The 14458-nt window shown below is 48.9% G+C and overlaps 1 protein-coding gene across 1 annotated transcript; it reads left to right on the forward strand.

Annotated features, from left to right (window-relative positions):
- Nucleotides 1-8922: 8922 nt before the first annotated feature.
- MIND_00644100 (uncharacterized protein) lies at nucleotides 8923-9790 on the forward strand (the record flags this gene model as incomplete). The annotated part of the gene is made up of 6 exons (XM_037363176.1): nucleotides 8923-9184; nucleotides 9232-9346; nucleotides 9393-9406; nucleotides 9451-9458; nucleotides 9625-9640; nucleotides 9694-9790. The coding sequence occupies 6 exons, from the start codon at nucleotides 8923-8925 to the stop codon at nucleotides 9714-9716; spliced, it is 438 nt and encodes a 145-aa protein (XP_037221097.1). The 3' UTR covers nucleotides 9717-9790.
- Between the last annotated feature and the right edge of the window lie 4668 nt (nucleotides 9791-14458).

The following is a 14458-nucleotide window of genomic DNA, read 5'->3' on the forward strand; positions in this document are numbered from 1 at the left end:
TGCCGATTCCAATCCCGATTCCAGTCCGACTCCGGTGATCTTATTACCGCCTCTATCAGGCGCATCGTCACCCTGCCCTGGAGATCCCCTGGGACCTAGCCTGCAATATGGCATAGGCATACTGCTTAGAGCAATAATCACACTTCACATGTCAAGAGCATAGTATATAATTCCGCTCCCTAGCAGGTGGACCCTTAGAGTTTCTTTTCTTTTAATCCTCCCCTGCCAGGACCTTGATCTCAGGACTCTGGGGTTGCCCTTACAGGTTCTTTATAGTCTTGTCAGTGTCAATGATGAATTATTATGACATTGATGCCTCCCTTTACAGAGAGAAGCAGGACTATAGATAATGGATATAAGAGTTTAAAAACTCCATTTGTCAAAGAGAAACTACAGAGGTAAACTGTAAGGTTGAAGGACCATTGCCTGACAACCGCTGGGGATTCTAGCCATCATCTGTCCTATCCACATCAATCACATGCCTTGTTGCACGCCAAGCTGCCAAACACTATGTTGAATATTACTCTTATATTAAGCAGATGTTGTGTGAATGTATGCACATGTTTGGCATCAGCTTTAGCAATTCATTTACTCCACATTTCCGAGATCGACAGTCTTACTATCAACTCTCCACATTCTTTCTGGAGACTGCTAGCTTGAGCTAGAACAGCTCTAGCTAGGTTGTGGAGAAACCTCTAGCTACATTCATGAGGCAGCAGCAGTAGCATTGTCAAGCTAGCTAGGGCTGTATTAAGTAGACTGCTGTAGACATCACCTATAGCTGTATTCTTCAAAGCAGCCCAGTCATTTCTTCTTAATCAACTGGGGCTGGCCCTTCAAGGCAACTCCAGCTGCCCACTCAGACAGCCTGTAGCTGGTTTCCCAGTTAACCTATGGTCCTACTACTTAAGGCAACCCCAGTTGTTTGTCACAGACCACCAGAGCTGTTCAAGTCAAGACAGCTTAAGGTGTTTGCTTAAGGTATACGGGGCTGCTCTGGCAACACAGCTGGGGCTGTCATCAGAATACAGCTGATGCTGATCTCACATCTGTGACTAGGGCTTTGTTCTAAGAAGGCCTGATGATGCCTTCACGGTCAGGCATTGGTGTGACGTTAGGTTTGTGGGCGCGTTTCTCTGTTTTCTGTATCAACAATACAGTGGAGGAGAGCATCCCTTCTGTGGGCTTTCTCTGCTTTAAGTGCCAGATTGGGACTATTCTTCCTTCTAATAAGATAAGGAAGGAACTCCTCTGTGGTTGGTCTTAATGGCCAGTACTTTTCCAAGGGAAGTCGCTTACCTATCTGTTTCCCAAACCTCACCTCCTCTACAGTGCTCTTTATGTTGGCCTGCTAAAGGGCGCCTACCCAAAGGCATTCCCTAACGAGGCGCGTTCTCGCAGATGTGCTGTTTATTTTCTTCTTGGAGCTGACTCGGAAACAAATGCGCAGGCAAGTGATATCTCTTCCTTTATTTGCTGAGAGCTAAAAATTCTTCCTAGCCTCCTAGGGAGGTCCACTGTCTTGAAACGGCATTCTGCAGTGGGCAGGGGCTCCGTAGTGACGCATGCTCTCACTTTATCTGTTGAGAGTGCTGTCTCAATCTTAAGACATGCCATCCTGAGCAAGGCTGCATTTTTGCAGATCATTGGCGTACGAATTTTATCCGCGTTGTGGCCAGTACTAATGCCTGCTTCTCAGCTGTACAAAATTTAAACTCACCATCAAGCATGTCCACCATATCCATGTGTCCACACCCTCTGTGGCTTCCACGTCACCCATCCAGTCAGCACAAACTACACCTACACCCGCGTCACGCTATAGGCGCTTGTACGGTAATAACCTCTCCAACAACCTTCTTCAAAACAGTTTTCCCCCATCGTTTGCTTAAAATATAAGAAGTGCCTCTCTGACAAAGGCATGAGACGCGTCAACGTAAAGTTCCTGGTCGCACCTTTTGATCCCCGTGACAGGTGCGCCGACAGCAGGAGCACTATGGGAGATGCTCAGTTCTAGTTGAAGACTCTACCCTTAACCTACCTGATTAAAAATGGCAGGTAGGTTAAGGGTAGAGTCTTCAACTAGAACTGAGCATCTCCCATAGTGCTCCTGCTGTCGGCGCACCTGTCTATACTCGTCCGCCACGCGCGGATCCACACGCTTGCCGTATAAAACATCACGAGAGTGCACGTTCGGGCGTGCCCGATGGGCGTGGGCCTGCGCCAACGGGCGTGGATGGGCGTGGGCGTGGGATTTGGCTGACCATCAAAGCCCACGCCCGCCCATCAGGCGTGCCACGCCCATTGGTCGGCTTGGCACGCCCGTTTGTCGGCTTGGCACGCCCGACAAATGGGCGTGGGCTTCCCAATATTCCAAGTCCTCCCGACATTACAAGGCGTGGCCGGTCAATCGTTGACCGCCGACCACCAACACTTGGCCCGCGCAGCCACCAGAGTGACTATGACTGGCGGGTGGCCGAGTCCACATCGCCGGCCACGCCCGGCCGGTCCGCCACACACCTTCAGTCCGGTCAGTGCGCCGAATCGTGTCCGGCACGGTGTACTGTTGAGCCACAGCCCATTTCAGGCTGTCTTGAAGCTATTCAGCTCCAAGATGGGGCGGCGCAGTGCCAAAATTGCTGCGACTCCGATATGGACCTCAGTCGAACTTCGGCAGCATACGAGTCTATACCAGATTAGGCCCGCATGCCTGTTTAGGAAATACTGCACATAGCGTGAAAATCCTGCACTCACCACAAAATCCGGCACGTCCGAGTTAGGAAGCAGAAAACTCGGCACTTCCTCATTTGGCTCGCCGAACCACGTGTGAGCAAGCTCTGTTGACGTGACGTCTCGGCAAAAACTGTGACACCCCTTCTCTTCCGCAAACCACCACCATCCCCCCACCTCGTCCCCATTCAAAGTTTTGGCCTCGCCGGTCTCGACAACCTCAATGCCTGCTCATTAGCCGACCCTCAGTCGTTGCTTCGGGTCTGCCCTCGGTGACAACAACCCGGTGCCAGGTGGATGCCAAACCAAGTTCTGCGGAATACGATGGTGGAAGGGCAGGGTGTCAAGGTGCGTCGACCACGCCCCGAATCACGACTCATATACTGACACTTCTGTAACTCTCGACGGCATAGCGAAAGCCCCGAGCAAGAGTTATTCCTTCTCTCGGACCCGTGCGCTCACACCCGGATTCGCCGCAGCCTCCCCTACTCCCATTCTCACCCGATCCCCCGACCACACCCTCGTGTGCTGCATAATCTCGTCCACCCGCCCCTTGCGCCGCCGCCCCTGCTGTCGCGTGGTTCCCGATACCCTGAGCCCGCGCGCCGATTCCGTCCGATGCCAGCGAGTCTGACGCAGCGCGAAGACGACTGCGAGTTCAGGACCTTCAGGTCGCGGGCCGTGGGCTAGTCGCTCAAGCCGCAGCAGATGCTGGGCAAATTGCTCGACAATAACTTCGGGTGGGAGGCAGGGAGGGGAAGTTTTCTGGTGATGAAGGGTGCTCGTTTCATGAAGAGCGGTCGGTCGCGTTGTGCATGGGAGCCGCGTTTGCGGCGGCTCGGACTGAGTGTACGGCGTAGACAAAGTATATAGATGTACGCAGTACAGAGCATCAAATAAACTTGAAATGAACCTTCATGTGCGAACTGAACTTGTCCGGACTCGGATGCAAGCTGAGAAGCGGCACAAATAGTGCAGTATTTTGCAATGCAGAGTGCAGTGTTTTGAGCGATGTGCCGTATATTGTGGGCATGTGCAGTATTTCCCGATTAGGCGTGCGGGCCTAATCTGGTCGGTCCCGGCAGCATACAGGCCTTATCTCAACGTGGTCCTTGCCAAGAGCGCTTGGCATCGCGGCGGACGATGATCGGCGGAGTTTGATGGATTTCACGGCGTAGGCATATGCAGTATCGAGCAGGGGTTAGCCATCGCATGGCCGTCAAGCAAATCCAATCCTCGCCTTGGTGCCCGACATCATGATGAGGCCTAAAGAAGTCCCCCCCGCCCGCCCACGCCACGCCCATGCCATCACGGGCGTGCACGCCCGTTGGCGCAGGCCCACGCCGTTTGGCCACGCCCATGTGCGAAGTCTCAAAACATCACGCACCACACAGTGACGAGCTACATAGCCACATGGCTTCAAGTTCAATGCAGCGCCCCCCTCGCCCCTGGCCCCGCACCGGCCCACGCCCCGCCGTGCTCGACCACCCCGCCTGGCGCTACAAGCCGCGCACTGGCAGCTACTTCTCGCTTATCCGGCAACGCACGGTCATCTACCCTGCCCGGACCCCCATACGTGCCCGAGCACTACACCGCGTGCTGCCGTACGTCTATGTCTACGCCGCGATGTACGTCGCCGCGCTCGTCCTCTTCATCACGCGCCACCCGGGCCGGGTCGCTGTCGGCACAGCGCCGGAGCCGGGGCCGGGACGCTCCGTGGCACTCGGGATGCTCGCGTTGGCAGCAGCGGTGATCGTCAGCGGCACGCTGGGCCCCGCGCGCTGGCGGTGGTGGATGACCACTCCGCCGCGGGCGCGGTGGGAGGAGGATAAGCGGGGAGAGAAGGCGGAGATGACGGAGTGGCTGGATGTAGTGCTGGCCAGAATTATATTATGCTTGATTAAATATTGAATATATTCAGAATATTATGAATATATTATGCCCTTCGTGGATCACTTGAATATGATTATGTTTGAATATATTATATTATATTATGACTATACTATATTATAGTCACAGAATATTCAACTATAGTAAGGGGGATGATTACAGCTATTTTCTCAGTCCATGTACTCAGTCATAGTACTAATCTTAGTCTGAGTTAGCCCTACTTCTGATAAATGTCACATATTATCTATTATAGAGGGTGATTCATACATTACTCTTAATAGGAACAAGTGTCAGGAGCTGATCAAGTGTCTACTAGCTAACCCAATACTAGTGGCAATGCCCCTGATTGTATTTTGAGAGTCCTATGTAACCCAGGGAGGCCAAAAGGAAGTTGCCTGACAATCCAGCATGTATTTTATGTTTTTGATTCTGTTTTCTAGCAGCAAATATGTCAAACATATCAAGAGATATGCATACTAGATTATAGTTGAATATATTCATAACATATTCATATTTTGCAGCTGAATATGATTATATTATACTACAAATATATTATTGGGTTGGAGCTCTGAATATGATATGATTATAATATATTATGCCCATAAAATAATATAATCATATTTGGCCAGCACTAGCTGGATGTGGAGTCGGATTACTGCTATGCGGTGGCCATACACCTTGTCGATTGAAGAGAAACAAAGGGCACATTGGGGATTTTTAAAGAACTTGAAGCATTCTGTATCATTCAACTGGTATGAATAGCAAGAGAAACGTCCTTCTACATGTTCCCTAGCGCTGTATTCACCACCGCGCCGACGCCCTTATCCAGCACCATGAACGCGCCCTTCTTAAGCGCCCCGTCACGCGCCGCGCCCGGCATTGTCCCGTCGATAGCGCTCCGCCCCGACGAGGTCGATGATCCGGAGGTCGATTGCCGTCAACGCAGCTGTGAGCAATAAGCACCAGATCTTGGCTACGAATTACCGCGAGAAGGACGTACGGACGACGTGCGCGACCTCGAATATGTCCGCGGGCCAGTTGTCCTCGATCTTCGTCCTGTTGCACCGTCAGCTCACCGGTTCCACACTCTTGAGGGAGGAAAATGCGTTGACGAAACATACAGCATCGGTGCAACGCCCTTAACTTTGGCCCATGCGAGCAGAACCTGCGTCGCCGAGGTGGGGATCCGGTTGCCAGAGTTCGCGCATCGTTTGGCGATCTCGGACAATGGCCCGGTGAGGAAGCCGGGCATGAGGCCCAGTGAGAAGTCGGCGAGATGAGACGGGGTGGAGAGAGATGGATCGAGGTCAGCTCTAAGCGTCACAATAGCTTTCATCTCATCGCTAAATTGTCCTGAAATCCAGTGACACGTCGAGACAAAATGAGATATGATGTGTGCTTTCTCAATACATCTCAGTAGATACCAGATGGCCATATGCCTTTCTCCTGCCATCCGCATCAGATGTTGGGAAGGTCCGAGACAGACTGAGATGCAACGAGAAATGGACGGGGAGTATTTGAGATGATTTGAGACTATAATTATGATGCTATAGAATACCAAAATGATTACTGCGCTACACCATTGCTACTGCCTATCTGCACACTGTTATTGTTTGCCAGCCCGTCTCCATGAAGCTTTGCAATCCAGTCTGTGACCCATGTCTGCACCATTTGCGCGGTGGGTAAGGTAGAAGGCTTGGCGGTCTTCTGTTGATATGTAAGTAAACACGAATGGCAAGAGGGAAGCCCAGGAGGCATACCAAAGTGGCTTCGTATGCTTTGTAGGCAGCACGTAACTGGGGATTTGTTGTCGGAAGGCCATCCCAGTATGCTCGATACTCCTTGTTTGTCCCGCCCACATCATGGGCAAACACGATGAGACACAGATTCCTCCGGGAAATCAGCGCCAGAAAACAAGAAAGAGATAGTACACATACCGATCTGTGAAACAACTCGGACGTGGGGCCACAGCTGAACCCTTCGCAAGCGGTGCCGATGGCCGGGGAGGTGGTACCGGTGGAGCTGGCTCGGTGTTTGGTGGTGCGGTCACAGTAGGTGGCACTGGTGGAGCTGAGTCGACGTCGAGGTCAGCGAATCTACGACGCTGACACATGCTCGCAAACGTACCTGTGATGTTGGAGAAGAAACTCGAGGCTGTCTTGCATCGATGTCCATTGCAGGCTCCTGGGGATAATCAGACAGGACAAATGTGCTCTGTTAATACACCCATACCAATACTTCTAGCATTGAATTCGATGCATTTGCGCTCTCGTCGGAATCACTGCGGGGACGGGACTGTTTGTATATGCCGGGAGACTCGGATGTGTTGGCGGTAGTCAGCGGTGCTGGGACGGATCGTCGCAAGGGTTTGCTCGGTGCCTCTCGAGCATGGTGCCGATTGTAGGTGCGTATACTGACTTTCTTCCCGCCAGCAGTCACTTTCCCACATATCTCGGCACATTTGCAGAGTTTCTTGTTGTCTCCGAAGTCATATCCATCTCCAAAGTTGTTGTACATAGTTCTAGATGCAGCAGGATGTGTGGTTGATGCGCAGTGGACGCAATCTGGTCGTGGCAGCGAACAAGAAGATGTATATGATATGAAGAGATGAATTGAGCTACTTTGAGAACCTGTCAAAAGATGTCCCGATTGATCTCTTTCGCCGACACTCTCCCAATAATTTGTCTCATTCCATCCCATTCTGGCTCGCTGACTTTTCACTGGGCATGAGGGCGGTTGCGGGTCTACCCAGAGCTTCAAACGATGGAGGGGTTGGAGTTGAATGTCACGCACTGCAGCAAATCCAGCGCCATGATAACCATGCCGAGGCTCTGGCACAGCTCCACGATCTCAAGCGCCTGCGGGTCGGCGTAGGGATTGAATACGAGCTGCAATATCGCGCCTTTAGGATTAGAATTTACAAGAACGAAGGCAGAGAACGCACCTGGTGCACTGCCGGGCGTATTTTCGCCTTGATAAATAGCTCTACTATCTGGTCCCGAGTAAAGTTCATAACGCCGATGTTCCTGCGCCTCAGGTAAGCAGTAAATCGAACGGGGAGGGCTTCAATATATGCGCACCGCACAAGCCCCATCGTCTTGGCCTTCTCCATTTGCGCCCATCGCGGGCCGATATCCAGTCTTCACTTTAGGATCATTCATGAACAGCAGGTCAAGGGACTCGAAATTCAGCTGCAGAGAAGCCCATGCAGCGCCTGCTTCAGAAAAAACTTGGAGACAACCACGCACCACTTTGCACAGCCGCTCCACCATCTTCGCCGCAATCGGCTCCGTCGCGTGCTGCCAGCGCGCGCTCACGAACACGCGCGCCCGCGGCACCGGCCCCGCCTCCAGCAGCTCGCGCAGCTCCGTCGCATGCGTGAAGTTCCCGATATCTTCGGATCGGTCAGCATTCAGCCGAAATTCGGAACGAAGAGACGCGCCGAAATGCACCATTCCCCGCGCCAGCGCCTTCTTCAGCTGGTCAGACGACGCAGGGCCGGCGGGGAGCGCGACGGTCCCGAAGGACAAGCCGGGTATGAGGCTGCCTTGTGGTACATTCCGGTCAGATGGCGGCTTGAAGAGAAGGACGCACACACCGTCGGCCGCTTGGAGTGCTTCCCAGGGCATACTACGTGAATGTCAGAAAAGCGGGGAAAGAGAGCAAGAGGAAGGCGTGGATCGACACCAAATATATGTTTAAAATAGCGCCGATCGCCAGCCAAAGGGAGCCGCAATAGGACCCCCGACAACCCCCTTAGAGGCCGGAGGCCGGGTTTGGGGGTTTTTACCCGAATTTTTTTGAGCGTTTTTGGCCAGTTTTTACCCGAATTTTGCCTCCGGCCTCCGGAAAGGGCCCATTTTTACCCAGTTTCGACCTCCAGCCTTACAGGGTAGTGCTAAAAAAGGCGCGAGGTCAGAAATGGCTGGAGCGCATTTCAGAGAGAGAAAACTGGCTCAAGACGGGATCGAACGACGTCGGCAGCCTAATAGGGGCTACAGACCACGCGGAGTACGGCCGGTTACACCAAGAACAAGTGAGGGGAGAAGTTACCCGGTTGGGCCTCTGGCTCCCCCAGACGACGGTCACTTTTACCCAGTCTTACACCTGAGGCCCCCGGCCAAAATTGGGCCATTTTTACCCAGTTTGCCTCCGGCCTTGGCAAAAATTTCCGCAAATTTTACCCGGTCGGGCCTTCGGCATCTAAGGGGGTTGTCGGGGGTCCTGCCGCAATTAGTCGTCAAGGGGCACGAAGTTTGTCGCGTGTTTTCACGGTGCTCAGAGCGTGCGAGTCGAGGAGCGCTCATGCGGGGCGAGGTCGTGGCCCGCGGGCTCGAAATAGGCCGTATCGCTGGCACGATGCACGGCAAGCATCGTGCCAAGGCTGGTGGCGGGAAGAAACAAGGAACGAAGATTCGTATCACGGCGAACCAATCATTCCGCGATACGCGTGGACGCAACGTGTCAGCGTCAGCGTTGCTCCTAACCACGATGGCCACCGAACAGACTGCGCCGGAGCCCGCCCCCGCGAGCGCTGCTCACTACGAAATGAACGTTCACTTGCACGGTACGTCCCCCGTGTTAAGTGAATAGCGTGACGCTGATCACATCCAGGCGGGAAGGGCGGCGCAGGCGGGGCCGCACAGGGCCGGGGCGGGCGAGGCGGAAAGGGCCAGGGCGGTCGGCTCAGCGTGTATGCCGACAACGCCGTGATCCACCAACATCCGATGTGTGCAGCTCTCATCCTTCATTGACCGATGACTCATATTTGTTAGGAAAGCTGAAAAAGGTACACGAGCGCCCTATGTGAGCTAAGAACCTAACGACGTGCAGAACCGGCTGTTCGCCAATGCCCTGCACCGTCTCCATATTTTCACGGCCGCCAAGATGTGCTCGACCAGCTCACAACGCACTTCGGCACCACAAGCAAGGAGACACAGAAGATTGCTCTCCTCTACGGGGTCGGCGGCGCCGGAAAAACTGAGACAGCTCTCAAATTCATCGCAGACTCAGATTCCGAACGGTGCGCAATCCCCGTTTATACTTACATTTAGTGGCTAACCTTGATATATATAGATTTAGTGATCAATTCAAAATAGATGCCAGCAACCCCGCCACAATCACTGCCGCTTTCAAAGAGCTTGCCCGCCTCAAAAAAGCTGACAGGGCCTAATCCCACTGATGCTGTCCATACCTGGCTGCGATCCACTACAGATGAATGGCTTGTGCTCTTCGACAATGCAGATAATGCTGACCTGAACCTCGGGTCCTACCTTCCACGATGCAACCATGGAAATATAATCATTACCTCCCGCAACACAGACTTGAAGACTGTTGTTGGACCCACAGGACTTTCTGTGGAGCTAGCCAGTTTGCAAAAGGATGATGCCCTTGATTTACTTGCAAGCATAAGTGGGATTCCCAGGGATGAGAATAGTGTTCCGATAGATATTGTGGAGGTGAGAAAATATCTGAGGTGTGTGTCACTCATCCATATCCTCTCTAGGAGCTCCACTGCTTTCCCTTAGCACTAGTTCAAGCAGCCTCCTACATTGCACAGAACCCTCTAGTGCAGCAAAATCCTTCCAAATATCTGGAAAGATACCATAAGGACAAAGTCAAGTTCTGGAAGCAGGTGCCCAAGCAGACAGCATGGGAGTATACTCTGAGTGTGTACACCACCTGGCAGATCAGCTTTGCACAGCTGCCACCAATAGCCCAAGAGTTCCTGCAGCTCTGCTCATTTCTGCACTATAACAAAATCACACAGATAATTTTTATCAAGTCTGCAGAGTACAGATATGAGCTTTTGAAGCCAAGACGCAAACAGGGGTGCTGGTCCTATATGGCTATGCTGTTGTCATCCCAGATCAAGAATGGAGATGCTTTGGTACTCACTCCAGAGCAACTGAAGCCAACACAGGACTTTTTATCCCATTTCCAGGATTCTCAGCATGAGTGGAATGAAGAGACATTTGAAGAGATGACAGCAGTCCTCTGCAGATACTCCCTTATGGCCTATAAGGAGGGTGAATATTTCATCCACCCTCTGGTTCATGAATGGGCCCAAGCAACAATATCAGACAACACACTCTCCCAGAAACAGCACTTGGCTATCAATCTATTAGGCATGGCTGCAGCTGTTAGTACTGGCTATGAAACAGACCATCTGTTAGCATTCCATCTCTCAAAGCTGACCAAGGTGCATGAGATGATACCATTTATATTCCAGAAGAAAATCATAGATATATTTGTTGTGGAGGGGATGTTGAAGGAAGCCCAAGTTCTAGCAAGGGCCAGGCTGCAAATATGCATCCAACTCTTGGGGCCTGATCATCCAGACACCATCTCCACCAAGAACAGTCTAGGCATAACATATTTTGAGCTTGGGAACTGGGATGAAGCACTGAAGATTGAAGAGGAGATAGTACAGCAGCAGACTCGGATTTTAGGGCCACATCACCCTGATACTGTTGCTGTAAAGGGCAATCTGGCAGGAACTTATCATCGCCTAGGCAGATTGCAGGAAGCACTAGCGCTTGTAGAAGAGGAGGCAAAGTATCAGACATCAGCACTAGGGCCAGACAATCTCAAAACTATTGCTTCTCATGCAAACCTTGCTATTCTATATAAAAATACAGGTAAATTGCAGGAGGCATTGAGGCTGGAAGAACAGGTGCTGGAGCAATTAACTAGAATTCTAGGCACAGTGCATCCCCAGACAATATCTTGTCAGGCAAACCTTGCAACTACATACTTGAAACTGGGAAGATTCAAAGAGGCTTTGGTGTATCAAGTGCAGATTGCAGAGCAGCGTCAAAAGTCACTAGGACTAGATCATCCTCGCACCATATATGCAGTGATGAACCTTGCAGCAACATATATACGTCTAGAGAGATATGAAGAGGCTCTGAGTATTCAGGAGCCCGTGGTAACTCACCAGACTCCAGGCCTCAATCAGTCAGAGACACTGCTGTCTCAGGGAAATCTTGCACAGATATATTTTGGACTAGGCAGAGTGGATGAAGCAGTAACCTTGCAAGAATATGTCACAGAGCAGGTTAGAATTGTCCTGGGGGACAATCATGCCAGTACAATTGCTACACAAGGAGATCTAGGTGAAATGTACTCTAAGTTGGGGAGACTATTGGAAGCTGTTGGTATAGAAGAACAGGTGCTTGAGCAGCGTAAAAGAATTTTGTCTGCTTCTCATCCTGATACCATCACTGCCCAAGGCAATCTTGCTAGCACATATAAACTTCTGGGCAGAATAGAAGATGCTCTCAGGCTGGAGGAAGTAGTGGTAGAGCAACGGACCATAGCTCTGGGAGCAGATCACCCAGATACATATCTTGCATATGCTCACCTTGCAAATACTTACCAAAGATTGAATCAACTGCAAGCAGCAAAGGACCTAGGTGAAAGAGCTACTAAGGGCTTGAAGAAAGTGTTTGGAATGGATCATTTGGAGACTTTGGCTGCACAGGAAAATCTAGCACAAGTACTTAGTAGACTAGATGGTCTAAATTAATTAATTCAGTATCACCTATTATTGATTGTGGAACTCTGAAATGATTAATGAGACTCTAGCTGATGCTGACAAAATGTTCTGGAAGGGCAACCCCAGAAGACTAACTGCTTCTATAGCCTTTTACAGTGGATTAATGATTTTCTCCTATGCTCCTATCAATGGGTAAATAGTGCTGTCTAATAATGAGTGTCACATGGGAAATTCAACAACTTTTTTCCCTTTTAAATATGTATTGAATGTACACATTTAGATACATGTTTCCATAGACAAGAAATATGATATATTAAGTCTTTCATAAATAACTAACTCTTTATCATGCTTTCTGTCAGAACAAAAATGATGTCTTTAGCAGAGATAGAAAAGTTATTAGAAAGCTGACCTTTCCATATGACTTTCAATACCCTTTTTGTGCAATATAAAGGATATATTTTTATTCATTCTCATAAATAAGCTCTTTATATTCAAGTTCATTTGTTGGATAAAAGAATATATTCCTTCCATTTTAAGAAAGGTCTTCTTCATATACACCTTTGATAGCAGATGGAAAGAACATCTCTCAAGAAAAAGAGAAAAGTGTGCTTTCTGCTTGAGCATTGCATGAAGGAGGTAAGGAAATATCATCTTTCTGACTTTTTCAGAAAGATGCTCTGTGTTCTTGTATGAAAGGGGAAAGGGGAAACAAATGATGGAAATAGAAAGATATTGTTTTCATTGATATAAAAAAACATTAACATAATAAGGTGATTTTCAACAATTGGTCAATGTAATAGTAACATACATACTTGATACCAAAATAGTACAGTAATTGTGCATAGCACTAAATATTATATACAGTTATACATGAAAAGACTGTAGAGATGTCAACCAAAACTACCGTAGTATTTTACTCAATCTGAATGCCAAAAATGCTGTGACATTTGATATGGAAATTTGAATTTGTATTATTGCCTAATGGGGAAATTCTTGGTACCAGAGGCGCCCGGAAATTACGTCTTTAGGACAGAAATTCAATTCAAGCAAAATGACATGACATACCAAAGAAATTGGAATTTTATAGCCAGTGTGACGTGTGACATTTAAACTGAGTAAAATACTACAGTACTGTAGCATTTTAATCAATTTGGCGGTCACGCATCACACTGCCGTTAAAATGCTGAAATTTTTTTCGGCGGTCACATGCAACAGTGACAAACGCCGAATTCACCTGGTAAACTGATCATTTTTGGCTGGCGCGGTCACGCGTCACACCGCCGTTAAAACACCGAATTTTTTTCGGCGGTCACATGCAACAGCGACAAACGCCCGAATTCACCTGGTAAACTGATCATTTTTGGCTGGCGCGGCCCTGCGGGGGCCGCGTTGTAATGTGCCGAAAATTTTCGGCGGTCACACTCGGAGGCCTTGGATGCCGAAAATTTCAATTCGGCGCCGATGTCACACACTTTTTGGGCGCCGAATTGATTAAAATACTACAGTATACCCCTCAAATAAGTACACAAGACTCAAAATGCTTGCAATAGTAATTATAATCAAGCTCAGAAGTTTTCCTTCAATATACTTACTGTATTATCTCACTGACAAGTTTTCATGCCTCAAGACACTTTCTTCCAAAATGCCTACTTAATACTTATAAATAAATTGAATCACAGTCACACCGAGGTTTCTGCCAAAAAAAATAGGCCCTGAAGTCGGATTAAGTTATGATAAATAGTGGACAGAAAAAATGTATATCTTCACAACTTGAAACAATAATAAATACAACTCCAGGAAAATAGACTTGATTTGGGGCATATATTGAGTCATCAGATTGGACTGAACTCAGAGCCAATATCAGCTGATAATTTCATGGCAATGATTTGCAACAAATAAATGCACCAAATATGTTATAAGACATAAGACTATATATATATATATAATCCAGGGCAGCACCAAAGTGTACCTAATATATCAGAAATAAGTAACAAATTGCCATTATATATGACAAATCCCCCTTATATATAACAAATTGGGGGAATAATGATGTGACACTATTCTTTGACAAATATTTGAACTTAAATAATGTGCACTTATTGTTTACAAAACATGATCTGGAATGGGGTAGTCATTATATATGTGATATTTGATGCCATGATATAGAACTTGATTTCTTCTAAATCAGATACAATTTTTGCAGCTTTTATTGCATATTAACCAAAGTGGCAAAAAAGGCCATTGTTTTAGACTATTATTTCTTATATATAAATCCTGCTGGGGACCATTTTTCAGCTGAAACCCCGGTAAAAAAACATGCCTCTACATATAAACCAAGCC

This window comes from Mycena indigotica (assembly GCF_014461135.1).
Source record: "Mycena indigotica strain 171206Taipei chromosome Unknown Mind.scaff0005, whole genome shotgun sequence".
NCBI classification, from domain to species: Eukaryota; Fungi; Basidiomycota; class Agaricomycetes; order Agaricales; family Mycenaceae; genus Mycena; species Mycena indigotica.